Genomic DNA, 19,086 nt, shown 5'->3' with positions numbered 1-19,086 from the left:
GAGGGGTGGGAGGATTTTTATTTTTTCTCTGATCTGTCATCTTGACCTTTACTTCTCACAGGAACATATTACAACAGACATTGCTTCAATAACACACACACACACACACACACACACAAAGACACGTGCACTCTGACACACACACACACACACACACACACACACACACACACACATATACAGGGCTCTTCAGCACCAGAGGTTACCATAACATATCATGGTCAACAGCACCATCTACTGTTGTGTTGAATGAACATACAGTACAAATGAATTCACAGAAGCAAGGCTGTGTAGCAAAACCATGTGATGTGAGCTGGAATGTGTAAATATGTTGTTTCCTCATATTTATTCAAATTCAATACATACAAAATTTTGCATTTTATATTTTTTCTCTGCATAGAGAAACAGAAAACTCAGTTAATTTGAAATGTTCTTTTAGCTGAGTAATGCACTAGTGTTTTTGGTGACCACAGATCACACAGTTACATTAGATTCTAAACTGAAGGGAATAAAATAAAATAAAGCAGAGTGGGACAAATATACTGCATGAAGAAAAGAATATCTTAATGTAATCCACAGGTACTGAAACCATACTACATACTACTGTTAAAAACACAGTGTAAAACAGCAAATTCAGATACCTATATAGAGGTTAAAAAAATGAAGTTTACCAAACTAAATGCTGCATTTTCACCAATTCCCACACACTTATTTGACAGCCAAACATTGCCATCTAGTGGTTAAGATACTTCCCTAGAGAAATAATAGAGTAATGAATATACCAGCACTGACAGATTCACTTGAGCTATTTAAGGTTTTGAGAGTAATTTACTTATTTGCAAAACACAATGATAGTAATGAATGTTTTCCTCTCCTTTTCTTGTATCACAATGCCCACTATACTGTGGACTGTAATATGTTTTTCCTGTGAGTCTACAGATTGGAAGTTGTTCTGGATGCTCTGGAAACGTGTTTCACGGATACTACCCAGACAGGATGGATGTCTGATCAGATATTCAAAGATCTGTGTTTCTTGTTACTACCTGTGTCCAAGTAATGTGAGTCTCCTCCTAAATGGCTCTCACAAGAGGAACATTAACGTACCATTACTGTGAAACATTTGGAGAAATTATGTGAAGTGTTTTTCCTGCAGAAAACTACAAAATGTTGGGAACACTGAGAACACAATCTAGGGCAAAGATAGAAAAGTTAAGGAGTAGAACAAATAGACCTAACACTTCATGTTGCTTTTACCTTTTGTTGACAGATTCTGTAATACAAACACCTCAGTATGTTTTGGACAAACGCTTACTCATAAATCCTGATGACTGCAATACGCCCCCCTACCCCTAGTTTTCATTAGGGGTATGTTGGCCTTTAATCACAAGACACCTTCAGTCAAGTCAGGCCCACTACAGGCTGATCAGACCTGGGTGTGTGTTGTATGGTGACTAAGTGGTCATTTATCAGCTGACTCATACTGACTCCATACTGACTCCTTTCACATCAGCCATAGCCAGTGACCAATGTGAGTTCTTTCAGTGATGGTGGTAAGTTCCTTAATTGCCTTCTGCTGGGCCTGCCCTCTGATTCCCATGTCTTTCAGCAGCCTAGTGGTGGAACTGGCTACAAAGCCCACCTCCACTGAACGCACCTTCACCTTCCAGTTTAAAGTTTCCTTCAAACATTCCAAAACCTAGCGCCCACATTACCCACACTGCACCTTGGCTGAGATTTGAGTGTGTTATGCTAGTGATGGCTGATGTAGCCTCGAACAGCTAACATGAAGCAGAAATGAGGAGTGAGCAACAGCAACATCGTTTTGCCATGGTTTACAGGTTGAACAACACATTTCCTCTGGTGTGAAAAATGATTTGGTGGGCGAGTCATAGGTGCAGTTGAACTCCTCAAGAATTGTAAACAGACTTTGATGTGTATAAAAAATTAACAGTTGACAAATAAACTGTGTAAAGTGTTCTCTAGCAGACAAACTATGTAATGGAAACACAGTTTGAAAACTATCTCAGACATATGTTGAGAATTTTCGCAACTATACTTCAATTAAGCTAATAGTGGCCAGTAACTGCAGATTATTGGTCGGGTTAAAATACTGTATGTTCTGTAAGAATGAATAATCAATTAAATAAACAACATCAGTTGAAAAAACAACAGACATGTGTCAGGAATAAAAAAATCTTGTATTTTTTAATTGACAGGGAAACATCCTTCAGGACAACGGTTGGTCATCACACAATAATCAGCAACGATACAATGTAGAGAGTCTGACTGTGTGTCGAGCCTTTAAACACCTCCCCTGTCCCCTCCCTTCTCCCTCTGTTATGGGGGGAATAACGGAGGGCTTATTATTGCAGACACGTTGGCTCTTCTCTGACAAACAGAACACACCTCCTCCCCTCCTTGTAAGGCTTGGGGGGTTTGGGAGTGGGGGGGTGGAGTGTCTGGGCCAATCACTGAAGGGTTATAAAAAAAAGAAAGAAAGGAAGAAAGAAAGAAAGAAAGAAAGAAAGAAAGAAAGACACAAGGCTTCTGATTCATCAAAGTCAAGTTCTATCACAGTTTGAACATACTGGAGTCTGCTGTTGTGGTGACACTCATGTCATGTTGTCAGGAGCGTGATTGGCTTCACTGCGAGGCCAGGACCAGCTTAGTGTCAACCCAGAAAACACAACTTATTACTACCCTGATCTGTTTGTTACAGAGCTTCAGGGCCAAGGCTACTCCTACATAAAATATACATCAGTTAATTAGTTTCACCATCACCAGAGTTCGACCATGTTTAGAGTATGTGAAAAAAGGTTCACCTCAACATTAAATAACATTGGTTCCAAACAAAACAGAACCAACTAGGTCTCCATTACTCTCTATAAAACTGTATAAAGAGGAGCTCAGTCCTCATACAGTAAATAACCACCCAGTATTGCATTGGACAATAAAGAATGGGGTCATTTAATCAGTATTTTATCAGATACCAATTAATCAGAGCCCAGTGCAATTAGGTAGTCAATCTACAAATGGAAACATCTGAAAATGCAAATATCAAAATCTCTAAAACATCCAGATGATTCTTTCCCAAAAGTTTTTTTTTCTTAAATCAGAACATGCAATAGTCAAAACTGTTTCCTCAAAAACAGGATTTAAATACTGAGATCGAAAGATCTGTAAATCGTAAGAACAATTATGCAGTCACTCTACCAAACTGTGTTGATTATTATGGCAATATGCTGTAGATCGGGGGGTTGTCTGCACTAAGTCAAATGAGAATGAGACAGAAAGAGGCTGTCTTCAGACTACTTAAAACCTCCCATTACTGACCATCTGTGCAGGAAGAGGACATGAAACAGGACAAAGCAGTTGCACGATAACAGTGTGTTCAAGCACATACTGTATTTAAAAAAGTGGTTTCTAAACCAGGGGAAAACCAACTGTGCCATGTTCAGGAGGGAGTACAACATCTCCGACTCCAACATCAGATGTGCCTCTGTGTGTCAGAACTGGAAGAAGAGTGCTATCAATGGATGAACAAGCCAACAGCTGCGTTCATCAGCAGCAATGTTTTCAACTTCATTGTCCGAGAGCTTTTTCAGTCACGTCTTTGCGAGATGCCAACATCTAACATTATCTAACTAACATTATTTAACTTATTTTTGTCTCACTTTCACCTGAACTCAGAGCAGCAGCACTATACTACTGAATGTGGCTCTATCCAAAGGATGACAACCAATCACAGAGCTGCGCTGTAGCACACAAAGATCAAAGGTGTTGACTTGTGGCAAAATGAAGCTATCATACAATAATTTCTTTATTTTCTTTTGCTTGTTTCCCCTTATATATTATCTAAAACTTTTGCCCTCTACATGCATACTGCTTGGGAAATGTAAAGCTAATGAGAGTGTAGAAGGAGAATGAACTGATGATAATAATTAAGAATAATCTGAACCTCTTTTCATCATTGATCTTATTCTTACAATGGTCTGTCCAGGTCTCAGCAAACTCCTTTGGCCTTTTGATGCCCATTTTAGTGGATTTAAGACCAACTGTGTGTCTGAAAAATAAAAATAAAAGTCATCTGTCCACTGACTTTTTACCAACCAGCAAAGACCCTTTGCTTTGTGACCCCCAGTTAATCAGTCACAAATACTTTAAATTTGACTGGTGTGATTGGCAATAGCTATAGAGATAAATCATTTTCACTTCTGCACAAATATGAGAAACTGAACCTGAAGTGATGTTACAGCATCAAAGCACTTTGGTTTTCACTCAGATTACTGAGGACTTGTGCATGTTACATGCTGATCAGACAGAATATAGAAAAAATAAATAAACATGAAGACGTCGTCATCCCAGTCAGCTGCCTTTGAAAGAGGAATCAGTACCAAGCAGCTTACATGCATGCTTCTAGTGTGCCTGTGCCAAACCAAGACTGTGCACAAACAGAAGAAATACATATTGTGCTGTGCTGGAGTAAAGAGTATGGCTTCGTCACAGAACGTTCAGCCACTGGAAGGAAAATGCTTGCCATACTTAGTCATTCACACCTTAGGAGGTTGCATGATTTCATCTATGGATAGGTTAATTTACCACAACTCATGTGTGCTTAACAAATATGATGACCTGATGTGTTTGAAGTTTGGGTTGTTATGGATTTAAAAAGAAAAGGAGTGATGAATGGCTTATTAAGTCCTCAGCAGGGATGCATGTCACTCTTCTGCTTACAATAACACCATCAGCAGGTAGGCCTGAGCTTTTGGAAAAATCTACAGCACCTTACACTGCTGGCCAGCTACACTCATGCCACTGCAGCTACACGCAGGGGCCAAGTAACCTATAGTAGCATGAACACTAGAGATAGAAGCACTCTCAATCATCATATAAAAATGGGTTTATATCATATATAGTAATTCTACAGTATGTACGAACACAAGAGTGTGGTTGTTTTATATAGTGTAGATGTCACTATATTTTCCACAAGTATATATTATTATTGCACTCTGGCTACACATATTTAGTAAGTTAGTTAGTTTGGTTGTCTTTAGATGTACAGAAACACTAAATGGTGTCAGAGCTGATTCAGCTTGAAAACAGTTGTAGAAGAGAGGCTCAGTGATGACATGTCATGTTTTTATTATGAGAATAATACTCGATTTTGTTCATGGTGTATATTTTCTCACAGCTGACAGCCTACAGGGATATTTAGCCACCTGCAAGTTGTTATTTTATGATTTATCTGGATTAATAAAAAACAAAGTGTAGTCATTTCTGTCTGTGTTGCATACAATTGACTCATTTATAAACACTCTTCAGTGGTAAAACCCATTCTGATTCTTTTAATTTGGATTTAAATTTGTAGAGAGACAGAACGCAGGTGTAGCTATTAACCCCCAACACCTTTACACGCTTTAAAAAACTGTAATCTCTGTGTGTGGAGAAATATCTTAAATGAATTTGTCCTGCATCACTGAGCCCACTTCTAAAGACTGTTATTTGGACACCAGTTACATAGAAATCTGAGACAAAGCTACAGAAACACATCACACCCCTGTTCTCTTCTTTCTCTTTTCCAAAATAGAAAAATAAAATCCCACTCTTCAACCCCAGCTAGTATGTTGTGAGGAGGGTTGATCTCCTTCACCGTTCTCTCCGTTTTAAAAAGAAACATACATTCACAAGAGGACAACAGAGGATAAAACAAGCAACTTGAAATTCAAATTTGTGTGCAAAAAACATTTTAGATTTCTATAAAAATATGTGCATATGGATAGAGCTATTTTTAATCTCACCAAATACAGTATTTTCCTTTATTTACACTGCACAGATACACAGATAAACGTACACTACAGCTCTGCCCTGCTCCCCCTCTCTGTCATCGCAGGCGTCAAGAATTACATGGCCGACTTCCATGACAACAGATTTTGACAATACTCGCACATAGGAAAACGCACACACGCTCACTCACACTCACGCTTCTGCTCTGATCAATGTGATCGAGGAGCAGAGGAGGGGCAAGTAGAACTTCTGTAGAAAACCTGAAGTTGCATATCCCACAATTCCCCCCACGCTCGCATTTCACAAACCGCTTCCTGTAAAGGTCAGAGGTTATCAGCCAGACGCTGCTTCCTGATTGGCTTGCGTGGGTAGGGACAGTGTGTCAAAAAAACTTTGGCTACGGAGTTAGGTGGCTTTTAGTCCCGGTGTGTTATTAGTATTAGTCCGAACACACCATGTACAGTTGGAACTGTTTGACTGGTATGGCCTCGGTGGATCTGCTGTCCTTCGCGATGGGTTCGGGAAAATGGATCCACTGTATATTATTCTAGGATGGGACTGTACCAGTGTCTCTCTGGAAAGAGTAATCAATGTCTTTTCAGTATTCATCAAAACAAAAGCAACAAAAAAGTCCCTCTCCCAGTAAACTTCTTTCTCTCATTCTTCCCCCCAGCACCAATCTCTGCTGAGGTCAGCCGAGGCCCCACTACTCCAGCTTCAGAGATTCTGGACCAAATTATCATCTTTTCTGAAGGCAATGCTCAATGTTCATTGGGCCGTCCTCCGGTTCTTTGCACTGAATCCCGCACTGCTTCCCAGTCTGTTGTCGAAAGGGGAAGAGCAGGTGGCTGTGTCAGTGTCTGATAGGCCAGCTGACAGGCCGCTCATATATCTAGACTGTGGTTGGTCAAAGGTGAACTGGGGGAGGGGGATGTAGTCCCCTGTAAGAGAGGAGTGCCTTGCAGCAGGGGAGAGGGAGTGTGTCTGCGAGAAAGGCATAGCGTTTGGAACGAGAGGTGCATGAGGCTGGATGAAGATGTTTGGGCTGATGGGGATGTGTGGATGCGTAGGTGTGGATGGGTGCGGTGGAGTGTACGTCTGGGTGTGTGTCGGCGTAGAGCCCCGCGAGGGCGTTAGTGTGTGAGTCGGCGAGTGTGCTTGCAGCGGTACGTGGATAGGTGTTAGCACCGCGTGCACTGGGGAGTGCATCTGCACGCGCATCTGTGTGTCTGCTGAGACATCTTGCATGTGCGTGTTTGACTGTGTGTGAGGGGTCAAGTCATAAGAGGGTGTCCTGCGTCTAAGCATCATGCTGCAGTCAGCAAGTTTTGGGGGTGAGGCGATTTGGGGGTGTTCCCTCTCTGAAGGCGGGTGGATGGATATACAGGGAGGACTCATCTTCTTCTTTCTGTGGCCGCCACCGACTGACTGCACCCTCACTGGAAATGCCTGACCACCCTTTTCTGACCGGTGGGTCTCCTGTCTAAAGTGTTGGTTGTCACTGGTGATGACATCCTGTGGGAGGCAGACTTCGATGGAGTGGCGGCGATGGTCGTCAGGGTAACCAACAGACAACGATGACGGCTTGTCCAGGAAGCCCTGGTTGTCGACGCTAAAGCCTTTTCTGTAGTCACGGTCCTTCAATCCTGCCACAAGCAGACTGAGCGTGCTCCTTGAGCAGGAAGGTAGTAGCGGGGGAGGAGGAGGGGAGGAGTCGAGAGAGTGCGGGGAAGTGTAAGGGGAGAGGGAGTGGCTGCGGCTGACCTTCCCCCTGCTCTCCTGCCCGCCTCCCTCCTCATCTCTCCACCTGTGGCGGGCCGAGCTTGTGATGTGATACACCTCCTCGTCAGCAGGGTCACAGAGGGAGGCAGCAGAGGGCGGTCTGGGTCTCCGGAGGCTGGGGGGACGCAGGGGGAGACGTGGCGAGGGAGGTGGAGGGAGAAGGAGTGAGGGGGAAGATGGCGGAGGAGGGAGAGAGGAAGGGGAAGACAGCAGAGGAGGCAGAGGGGAGGGAGAGGGGGGAGGGAGTGGGAAGGCAGAGGGGGAGCAGGGTGGGAGGGGGAAAGCTGAGGGGGAGGAAGGAGGAGGAGGAGGAAGGGGAGATGGGGAGGCGGCATGAGGAGAGAGGGAAGAAGGGGATGGGGGAGGCAGGTGGACAGGGTTTGGCCTCTCCTGTTGCTCACAACCCTGGGACTCCACTGAATCCACTTTAACTGCCACCTGCAACAGAAAGTACAATAACACACCACCATGACACTTAGGTCAATAAATCTAAATTGCTGTGTGTGTGCACGTGTGTATGTTTAGGCAGCTCTCACCTGTCTGCGCAGGGGATGTGGGGAGGGGCTGGGCGTGGGCGGGGCGATGCGTGGCAGGGTGAGGGTGGGAGGTGACCGAGGGTGAATGGGGGACACGTCTGGTACCTGCAGCAGAGCGCGACTCTCACATGGCTGGGAGTGGACCGACGTCACCGAGCCTGAGGGTTGGGATATAAAGTGCTTGAAACATACGTGTGACACAATTACATGAACACACTTTCAATGCAAACACATGCATTTTTTGAAGACATGCATATTAGGGCAAAAACACCAATGCATATTGACAAATTCCTATTACTTTGGGATAATCTAAAGTTGTTATATTTGAGCAATCATTATAAAAAACGTAACACTTTATTTTAAAAGCATATTTGGATTTATGCAACAAGAAAGTAAAGTTTTAATTTCAATTCATTCTTGTTCTATTTAGAATTCTTTAAATCTGCTATCAAAATAAAGTGTTTTCTGAATAGAAATCATTAGCACATTTCATCAAAAAAGAAAAGTTAGCAGAAGTGAACTGAATATCAGGGATAGAGTCATACAGTACAGTATGAGGCCAGTTTTCTGGATGTAATATTCTGCATTAGATCCTGGTTGCATTAACAGTTCCATATGACTGTAATTAGATAGTCATGCCAGGGAACGTTAAAGGACCAGTGTGTGTATTTTAGTGGCACCATAGTGGTGAGGCAGGCAGATTGCAACCAACTGAATAACCCTTCCTCACCCCTCTTTTTTCAACCGAGTAGCCTTCAGGTAATGTAAAATGATGAAAGGCCCTGAACCAGTGTTTGGTTTGACCATCCTGAGCTACTGATGAAACATGAGGACAACATGGCAGGCTCTGTGGAAGAAGACCCATTCCCTATGTAAGTATGAAAGGCTCATTCTTAGTAACCGAAAACAGAGGGATTTATAATTTCAAATGATTATACAACATAATCATGAATACTATATTCAGTTCTTGCTATTAGATCTCCCTAAATCCTACACACTGGTCCTTTAAAGTCCTGATAACATATAGCACTTTATTGCTACAACATGTGAGCGTGATTGCAAAGAGATGAGGAGAAAGTGACTCCATCATAAGTTAAATCTGTGTTGACTGTTTAACTGTGGTGAAACCAGGGTCTTAGGGCTTTCTGCACACACAGGTCCAGTACACCTGTGAGTTCAGATGCAATAAAAGAAACATCTTAAAAAAACATTGCAGCAAAGTTCAGAGTTAGATCTTAAAGTTCATTATGTTGGTCCTTTTAGTCCAAGCTGAAAAGCCACTTGATTATAAATCACTTTTTATCTTAAAATGCAAACATTAAACAAAGCACTGCAGCTGTCATGATTATTTTTTTTTTACATATACAATAATGTTTTTTGACTTTGCAGCTTGGCCATGAAGGTAATCATCATTCTAGTTGAGTTATTCAGCCATTCCACAGCTGAGCAGATGAGCCTGTGAGAAAGTTGCAGAGATTCACATGTATCAGCTCATCCACTACAGTGAGTACCTTGGGACAGAGCTGGGCCTGTCCAGAGCCTGGCCACAACATGCCATTAGAATCTGACTGCAGATAAAACAGTGCTTGTCAGTGAGTTAGAGTCGTGTTCTCAGCAAGTTTATTCTGTTTCTACTTTGACTGTTTACAGACATAAGCTGGAACTGGACAAATAATTTTGTTATGTCATACAACTGTAATGTGTATTTCCCTGTTGAATGTAAATCATTTGTGTGTTATCACAAAACATTGAAAGAACACAAAAGAGAGGAGTAGAAGAAGAAGAGTGTAGAACAAATCATTTTTCTTATTTCCAAAACTTAAAGTTGTATTTATAATATTGGCTGGTTTATTCTGTATCATTTTATGTCATATACTGAACTTGGAAATAATACTGAACTTGTACAGAACTGAAAGGTTTACCAGAATTTTGAATCATAAATGTGTGGAGTTTTGGAGTAACATAAACTTCTATCATTCAGTCCCATCTGTCCTAATTTGGCAGTGCTGCAGAAGATTCAAGATTGGGGCTTTAATCACATTGAAAAACTCTTGTATCTCAACACACATTTGTCTCTCATGTAGTTAACAGCTAGACTCAAGAACTACTGGGAGACACAAGACTCTATACAAACCAAATACTATTACTGACAGTTGACACTTCAGTCCTTCATTTATATTAAATCATTGTATTGGGGACTTTTCTTCAAAGCACTGATTTTAGTATACTAGAAACATGCTTGCATCATGGAACAATTTTAGTCTATGTGTAGTTTAGTGAACTGGATTAGCAGCTGTGTCTGTTAGAATGATCTTAGTGGCTTTTTAACACAAAGGTAAGATAGAACCATATTAATAAAGATTGTAATATGATGTTTAATATTTGAATCCTGACAAGATAGTTACCTGAATGCTGGTGCTGGGGGCTGAGATCTACCTCATCCAGAGGGTAGGGGGCGCTGGCAGGCCGTACAGGTCGGAACATGTAGCTGTCATTAGGCAGAGAGTGCATTCTGGATACGGACATCTTCCTTGTCGACAGCATGTCTTGGTCTTCGTACTGGACCTCTTCTTCCTACAGAGGGAGACAGAAACCACATAACTCAAAGCTCTGGGTTATAACAGAGGACCAAGTACCACGAGTTCCCAGTGCTGCTGTTTCCTTGACACTCTCCTTGACTTACACCTTCAGTGTAGATTCGGGGTTAGTCAAGTTTCCTGACTGATGAATGAGCAAGGTAACATCCTTCCTACCTGTCCAGGTGAATTTGGACATGGCCCAACATAGGTTCCTCCCACTGAGCTGTTGTTGGAGGTTGTGCTTAATCTGCGTTGCCTCTCCATAGCCATTTCCAAGGCAATCTCTGCATCCATCTCTGCATCCTCTTTAGCCTCCTGCAAATGCACATTTACTTAATGGCCACAATTTACAGAAAATGTCTGATCTGCATCAGAAAAGTATCAATTTCAGACAGTAACCAGTATATTCATGTCATAAGTAAATACACTATACCTTCGTTCACACAGGCACATATTTATCCAGTGTCCTTTCTAGTTACTTTACCTTGTTGCTTTCCTCTAGATGTTTCATCAAGACAGCCACCACCACATTGACCAACACAAACTGGGCCATGAGCACAAAGGTGACAAAGTAAATTGGAGAGACCCAGGGCAGGTAAGAGAGACAGTGTCGGTCGTCTGGATGACACTCCCTTAATGTGTCCTTAAGAGATACACAGAAAGAAAGATTCAGAAAGATAGAAGGGCAGAAAGAAAACCAGAGAAACATAGAAAGTTCAAGCACACACTGGCAGTTATTACAGGATATGCAAAACTGAACAACTGTCTATGCAGCAGGCTAGAGATTATATTACAAAAGTTTTGAAATCTGAACTGTTTAATAAACATGGTAAATTAATGCAGAGTCTCATTTAGTATTTTAGAAAATTAGAAATTTGGAAGAATTTAAGGAGAAATGAGGATAGTAGCACTGATACAGAAGCTTTAAGATGTGTGTTAAAAATGCAGTTCTGTTGCAGTCCTCTGTGAGTGGTGACATCCACATACCTACACATACTATATTAAAAGTGTGATGGGGAAATGGGGACTTCAAATTTCTGTAAAACAGTGTATCTTTAAAGGTGACCTCATGCCAGTTTATTTACTGTCAGTAAAGACTTCAACCAGTAAATCACTTCTGTCTGTCCTATCTGATATCCCACTGGTTTACACAGAAGAATGATGCCTCTGAAACGTCACATGTCAAAAGGCATACATCACATTAAGGATGTAACATTCAGGCGCTGCCATAGAGCATCCACCATTTTTCTGGAATGAAACCAAAACACGGCCAAACTGGTGAGTGTGTGGGCCTCTTTGACACAAACAGTCAGGTAGACAAATGTGTGCTCGTTTGCACAAAGACAGGTACATCATTTATTTTAGCCAGTTTTTTAGCCGCAGACTACAGCTACTCTGCTAGGGATGTGACTCAATTGCATTAATGACCACTTCCAGAAATCAACAATTGGTGATTCGTATCATTACGTCTGATTAACACCAATGAGCAGAAAATTTGAATAACTGACTTAAGCTCAAGAACATCCTTGTTTTTATCAGATGCCCTGATCATATATATGTATATATGTGTGTGTATATATATTTGTATAGGTTAAGTTAGGGGTGATTATATTATATTATAGATTATTATAGATAGATATTATAGATTATATTATAGATCATATATATATAGATTATATATATTATATTTTCAACAAAGAAGATGTGAAAGTGGTGACATTGCTTGGCTCTAAGCTACTTTATTATTCTATAATTGGTTTTGGAGGTCATTGCTCTCTCTGTGGTTACGGGATAATCTAGTCATCATTTATGAACGCGTGAGTGTGTGTGTGTTCATACTTTCATAATCCCATTCCAGTTGTCTCCAGTGGACACTCGAAACAGCGTGAGGAAGGCCATCCCAAAATTTTCGAAAGTTGCGTGACGACTCAGGCCCTCACACGGGTTGTTCTCATTGCACTCTAATCAACACACAAACACAGACTGGCATTAATTTCTCTGCACTATAAACATGTTGAAAAAGTGACCCTGAGTGTGATCATTTAAGTGTCTCATTCAGAAAGTCCTGTGAAAACAGCAACAGCATATCCTGAACACACACAACAGATGAGCTGCTGAGTAGTGTGTCCCTGTAGACACGACACAGGAGAGGAGAATAGACAGCTGTCTTCTGGAGGGCAGGGAAAGTTTCAGGGTCAATTTGACATAAAGCCCTCAGGAGCCTGTTTGCAGAATCATAACAGCCACTAGACGATATCTTACTTTGCTAGAGGTAGCTGGAGAGGAACGAGACAGTCCTTGGAGTATCATGTACTTGTCTCTTATTCTAAGTATCAGTCACCAGGAGAAAAACAAGAGGATTTAACAATGACAATGTATAGCTCAGACTGAAATACTTTGTATAACAAAGTGATGGTAGACATATCTGTAAGACACAAAAGAATAAAATAGAATAAAGAATAAAATATAAAAAGAACACAGAGAAGAAGGAGCCTAAATCAAAAGGGAACAGATCCTTTGTAAGAAACTAGATGGTACAAAATAAGACCAATGTGATTAAGTATTTGATTGTAAAACTAAAAATGTATGTTATCCAGTAGGCAGAAAAACTGTAGCTTCCTCTCCACATGTCTGAGTCATGGCCCAGCAGCAAAAGGACGGGGATGGAAATGGGAATTCATCTGGACATTACATTTCAAGTGATTTGATTTAGATTCAGACTCAAAATGAAACCTATTCAATATCAGCTATGCTCAAAATTAGTTCCAACGGCAGCTTGACTTCAACAATATGAGCATTAATATTCAAACCCTCATCTCCTTTCCTATCTCCTCTGCTTATGACCCTCCCTTATCTGTTCTGCCTTCTGCAGACACCAGAGGCAGATTTAAGACTCCCAGAGTGCCAGCACACAGTATCATCCCATGTCTTAGGTCTCCCAAAGGAATTTAAGATCTTGCATTGTCTTTGTCTGAGGGCAGAGAGATGTCACAAGCCAATTAAGCCAGTTATTAGCGGTGTTGTGAGAGGGTTTCTGAGGTGCAGAAATAATTCTGATTTTTTTTCTCCGGCTGGAAGGACAAAAATACCTAAGTGTAAAACCACACAGTACCCCAACAAGTGGAAGCCTTTATTATTTTACAGCTGCTTCATTTGTATTCTCTCTCAGCTCACAAATAATCACAGACATCAGCCCTCTGATGAAACAAGCAAAGTTGCTTTATTGAAAACCTTTCATGGGAAATATACTACATAAAAAGCAGCAAAGAGACTTGCTTTGAATGTTTTTTTTTTTTTTTTTAAGTCAAATGCAATAGGTGAACATCACTGTGAGCTCCTGGAAACCTGTAGCAGCTTAAAAATGTCTAATATGAGGAAATGAGCCCAAAGTAAACCCAACACACTCCAAACTCCAGTGGCAACTGGGAAAAAACTGGTTAACTCATGAACATGGTTCTGAAAGTAAACACTAATGTTTCCTGATCTACAAGCTGTACTGCAATATTTTCTGCCAAACTTTCCTACAGGCCTGTACCACAACATCGTTCACTCCCTCATCTTATTAAGCCTTAAAACAGCATTTAAAATGAGGTGCATGGAGTGAAAAGACAGAGTTCTGCAAATCCAAAAGGTTTTTTCAGCAGCTTTAACAAATTCAAAAATCATAGCAAATAATGGAGAGGGAGTTTTTACTTTATGAAACTGGAAAATAGACATCCCTTCATTTTCCCAGTGTGCAGAGCAGAATCATAATAACATTCACACAAGGCAACCTCTTCATCATCAAGTTGTTTTCATTTTGTCCTCCCAGATGCTTTTTTGTTAATCCTCTTCTCCCTAACACATTGTTGCGCTCTCAGAGAAAATGAGTTGGATCGAGCTAGCCTATAGAGGAAGCAATGTGTAAATAAAAGTGATCATGCAAATGTGATCTTCTCTTGCTCTGATGTGAGAATGGTGGAGAGAGAGAGAGAGAGACAGGGAGACAGATGGGAGTAGAGAGTGAGGATTCGACAGAGACAGTTCAGGCAGGGAAATTTGCTGTAAGTCGTGACTGTGGTAGTAATGAGTGGATTCAAAAACGTTTTTTTTGCTGAAGCTTGTAGACTGTGGTGTATGTGTGTTATGCCAGTAGTGTGACTGACCCAATTTGCCAAAGAGCTCCACTCCCAGCGCAGCATAGATGAAGAAGAGCAGCATGAAGAGGAGACCGAGATTTCCCACCTGGAAGCAAAATGCATGTTAGATTTCCCTGCACACTTAACACAAGAGAGTAAATATTGCTTGTTCAAAAGTGCAGGGAACAGAGGCATTAAGATTTATTTCATTGCATTCATTGCCAGTTGACAGTAATTTAACAATGCAATATAAAAAGGAAAGAATGTATTTACAAGAACAACCTCTGTTGTTGTTTGAGATACTGCGTATTGTAACTAGACTGACACATGAGCATTGTGCCCTGTACTCGGGTTTGGGGCAAGTATTTTGTGGCTGACAGGTGTATTCAAAGCCTTGCTATCTGTGCGTCCATGCTACCGAAAGTCAGCTTCATTTTCACATGGAAGAGTAAATTGAAATTAAGTGTAGGACTATAGGACATTAAAGTTGCTATATGTAGGTTTTTTTTCTATCTGTATGTAGCTAATACTAGCATTATCAGCTGTTTACTTCAGTCTTTGTTGCGAGACAAGAGGTCAGAATACGCCTTTTGGGTAGTGCTACTTCATCCTCTCAATTTGGACTGAGGGCAAACTGGAGGCTACAGTGACTCACTATCGCAAAGTGGTATTACAAGCTGTGATGGGGCTAGATGATTAGCATACTAACTTCAGAAATGAGAGTAATAGAAGCAAAATAGTTGTTGTTTCTTTCTACTGATGGAGACAGCTCTTGATGAGTAAAGGATATGTTTCTTCTAGGCTAGTAAGTAAACAGTTGTTGAGACTAACGTTGGCTATGTAGTGACAGCAAAAATTAGATATAGCGCCTTTAACTGAAAAAAACATGGTGAAAAAGACTTTAAAACTCTTTAAAATTATCAGGCAGACATGCTGTCTGTGTTTTTGCTTGTGAAAAATCCCTTAAAGGTATAACATTCTCTATCAAAAGTCTGAGCTGAGATATTGACAGCAGTTTTCTACTCAGTACACCAAGAAATCTGGCAATGAGCCCTGAGTGCTGTAAAAAACAGCCATTATGAACCATTCAGGGGTACTTCCTATAACTACATCTGCATCATACCATCAGAAAGTCCCCAGCATGTTGTCTTTTATTCCCTAAAATCTGTACTTGTGCACTCTGTGACCTGATTGTTATATTTGTACACTTTGACATTTAGAAAATAGCAGAACAATGGAGTCTGTCACTGTATGTGCATCATAATCTTTGGTGCAGCTGCTCTTTGCCTCTAAGAATTGTGCAAGCCAGCAGAAGAGAGAGAGCGAGAGAGAGGGAGACCTGAAATACTCCCACAACATCCATGGACATACCTTAAAAGGAGCATGTTGACTGGATGGAAAAAAGCACATTGAGTAACATCAGGAAAGTCAGCTGTACAGTCTGACTCTAAAAATTGCTGCTCAAAAGACAAGACACTGCTCAATAATGCAACTATATTTCCTGAGCTTTGTGACTGCAACAAATTGTGTTCTCTTTGATGTGTTTGGCATTCATTATTGTATCATGCACATTCAATAAGACAATGAATGTGCACTCTGCATAGTTCAGCTGATCAGAGGCAGGGAAAGAAATGTAAATTAAAATTAGACATTTTAGGGTCAGAATGTGAATGGACATGTCCTGTGTTAATTATTCATCAACAAGCATAAATCTTTCAGAGGGCTGTCTATTCCAAAGAAAACCTTCATACTGATTCTGTGTTCATAAAAAACATAAATAAAACAAAAAACAAAATTGCTCTTTTGTGTTCAAGACCCCGCAGAGTGTGTGTTTACCTGTGGCAGCGCTTGCATGACAGTATCCAGCAGAGCTCTCATCCCCGTGGCCATCTTCAGAAGTTTTAGCACTGCAGAGAGACACAGGAGCAGCCTTAAAGAACAAGTCGATGCTGGTTTCAGTTGGCCCATTTACTGCAGAATTTACAACAGCACGATACTACTGTAGTACTGCAACCACAGCAGGAGGACACTCAGGTTTGTATTTATGTCTGTAAGCCAGTAGGCACCTGTGACATATTACTTCTAATGCTGACTTTACAAGAATGTACAATAAGAAAGTGTGTTAAGAAGTGCTTCACAATATATACAGTGTTTATGGCATATTTCTGTAGTGATGCATCACAAACTGACACAATGACTTGCTGTGTGTGTTGTGTTACTGCATACAAGATAAACAGTTAAAGACTGGATAGTGTGTGTGTGTGTGTTTGTGTCTACCTCGTGCTATTCTGAGTACTCTCATGATTCTGATGATGGTAGGGTTTATGGGCAATGCTGCGTTCATTTTCAGCTCCTCCAGGGTGATGCCCATGATGGACAATGCCACTATAGCTACATCCAGCTGATTCCACCTAAACACACATAAAAACATTGTTCAACATTTTAGGTGTGTACAAAAAATTACCCAGTATTACTCCAGTCCAGTGTTAGAGCATATGTGTCAAGACTTCTAATGAACTTTCCCCCATCACATCTGATACTAGTGGGTGGTATTACTTGACAATATCAAGTGTAGGGATGAGAGTAGTAAAGTAAACAGAGCATTACGCACTGCTCTCTTGAAAACCTGTTATTTTTTTGGTCTGTAAGTGTCACTGTGAGTTAGCTGAAAAGAAGAAGAGGAGCACAGGAGTGGAAGAAGTCATGCTGCCTAGCTGGCAGTGCTGTTTAGTGAACAGGTTGTTTAGATTAATGGGTAGCCCACCCACTAATCTCTATGGCAGGAGAAACACTGAGTTTACCCCCTGATAAGGCTCCGGCAGGGCACACTGAGACAGACGAATACACTCACCAACCAATCCCTTCAACTCAGTGTACTGGCACAAAAGGCATGAAGGAGGACTTTTCATTACTATTTCTAACTATTTTACAAAACATAATATAATTTAATTAGAAAATAATGATATATACTTAATAAATTAAGCTGTATTGCGTGCAAACTGTAATAAAACAAGCATTCATCCCCCTGTGTTACCTGTCTTTGAAGAACCTGTGTATGCCAAACGCCACAAGTTTGAGCAGGGCCTCAATGATGAAGATGATGGTAAACACGTAGTTACAGTACTTCAGAACCTCCTCTAAATACTGAACACACACAAACACACACATTAATTTCATACACACACTACAGACTAGATGCTTTTTCATTTTTTCTGTCAATACTGAACCTTTTTTTTTTTTAATTAAATACAAACAAGTTCTAAGTGAAATAGACTTTTAAAAATTTGGTGGAAATAATAAAAAATAAAAGTACGCAAGCTTTTTTTGCTGCTTTGCTACAAATACGATACACTTAAATGAATCTGTAGAAGTGCAACAGAACCAAAATAACTTGTAACCAGCATTCAAAATGACCGAGTAAACACCAGTGTAAAAGATTTTATCAGGGCTCCTGCGGTAGACTGTGCTATCTTTCTACTTAAATACATTAACACTTTTTTGTCAAGAAAAAAAATACATGTCAGCTTTCAAATAAGAGAATCTACAGGACCAGGAAGTAGGAACATAAATCAATGTTTAACCTGATGCTGGCAGTGTTGTTAGCTTCAGTTTAAAAGTTGTTTTATCTGATTATGAGTGTTCCCTTGATGCTGGGTCAGCACAGTTGTGTCATTCTGGAGACTGGAATTGTTTGCAAACACACTTGTGTTGTGGAGGAGGTGGATGGGCTGCAGTGACTGTAGCACAGCAGCTGCTTTCTTTTAGATAATCCAAAACACTACATATTTATGATGTAACTTTGTTCACGCACTTTATGTTAGCTCTACTTTTAGCAAAGAGGGGTAGAGATATTTTGGTTCTGACCATAACAGTTGAAGACCAGCTCATCACATCACAGTCACCGACTATCATGTTTGCATTTGCACACATTACCTGCGGTTGATTGTAGTGCTCAATGCTCATGGTGAAGACATTAATGCAGATGATAAAGGTGATGAAGAGGTCCAGGTAGTGGCTGGTACACAGTGTGTGGATGGACAGACGCAGGGGAGAGTAGTCTGCGTAGTAAGGCCTCTGTTTGGCCTCTGGAGAACACAAGCAAACACAAAGACAGACACAAGGAAAAACAAATATGCAGCAAAAAGTTAAAACACAGGCAGAGTGCAACTGTGAGTAACTGTGCTCTGATTAAATGCATCCAGTGGTGTGCACAAGGAAAAGGGGGGGGGCAAGGAGGGGGTGCCACTGCCTTTATGCTCAGGGCGCTAACTTCTTTTATACCCTCAT

The 19,086-nt window shown here is 40.9% G+C and overlaps 1 protein-coding gene across 1 annotated transcript in view; it reads right to left on the bottom strand.

Moving 5' to 3' along the window:
* Positions 1 to 2,179: 2,179 nt before the first annotated feature.
* Positions 2,180 to 19,086, bottom strand: part of cacna1ha (calcium channel, voltage-dependent, T type, alpha 1H subunit a) — a 55,322-nt gene continuing 38,415 nt past the window's right edge. Inside the window, 11 exon segments of the mRNA XM_051073854.1 lie at positions 2,180 to 8,004; positions 8,103 to 8,260; positions 10,508 to 10,676; positions 10,856 to 10,996; positions 11,166 to 11,324; positions 12,521 to 12,642; positions 14,827 to 14,905; positions 16,636 to 16,706; positions 17,077 to 17,210; positions 17,834 to 17,943; positions 18,733 to 18,884. Coding sequence (XP_050929811.1) covers positions 6,553 to 8,004; positions 8,103 to 8,260; positions 10,508 to 10,676; positions 10,856 to 10,996; positions 11,166 to 11,324; positions 12,521 to 12,642; positions 14,827 to 14,905; positions 16,636 to 16,706; positions 17,077 to 17,210; positions 17,834 to 17,943; positions 18,733 to 18,884 — 2,747 coding nt within the window. The 3' untranslated portion in view covers positions 2,180 to 6,552.

The sequence above is a fragment of the Lates calcarifer genome, linkage group LG11, assembly GCF_001640805.2.
Source record: "Lates calcarifer isolate ASB-BC8 linkage group LG11, TLL_Latcal_v3, whole genome shotgun sequence".
Classification (NCBI taxonomy): Eukaryota; Metazoa; Chordata; class Actinopteri; family Centropomidae; genus Lates; species Lates calcarifer.
Note: the sequence above shows the minus strand (reverse complement) of the source record. Positions and strands in the feature narration are given on the sequence as shown.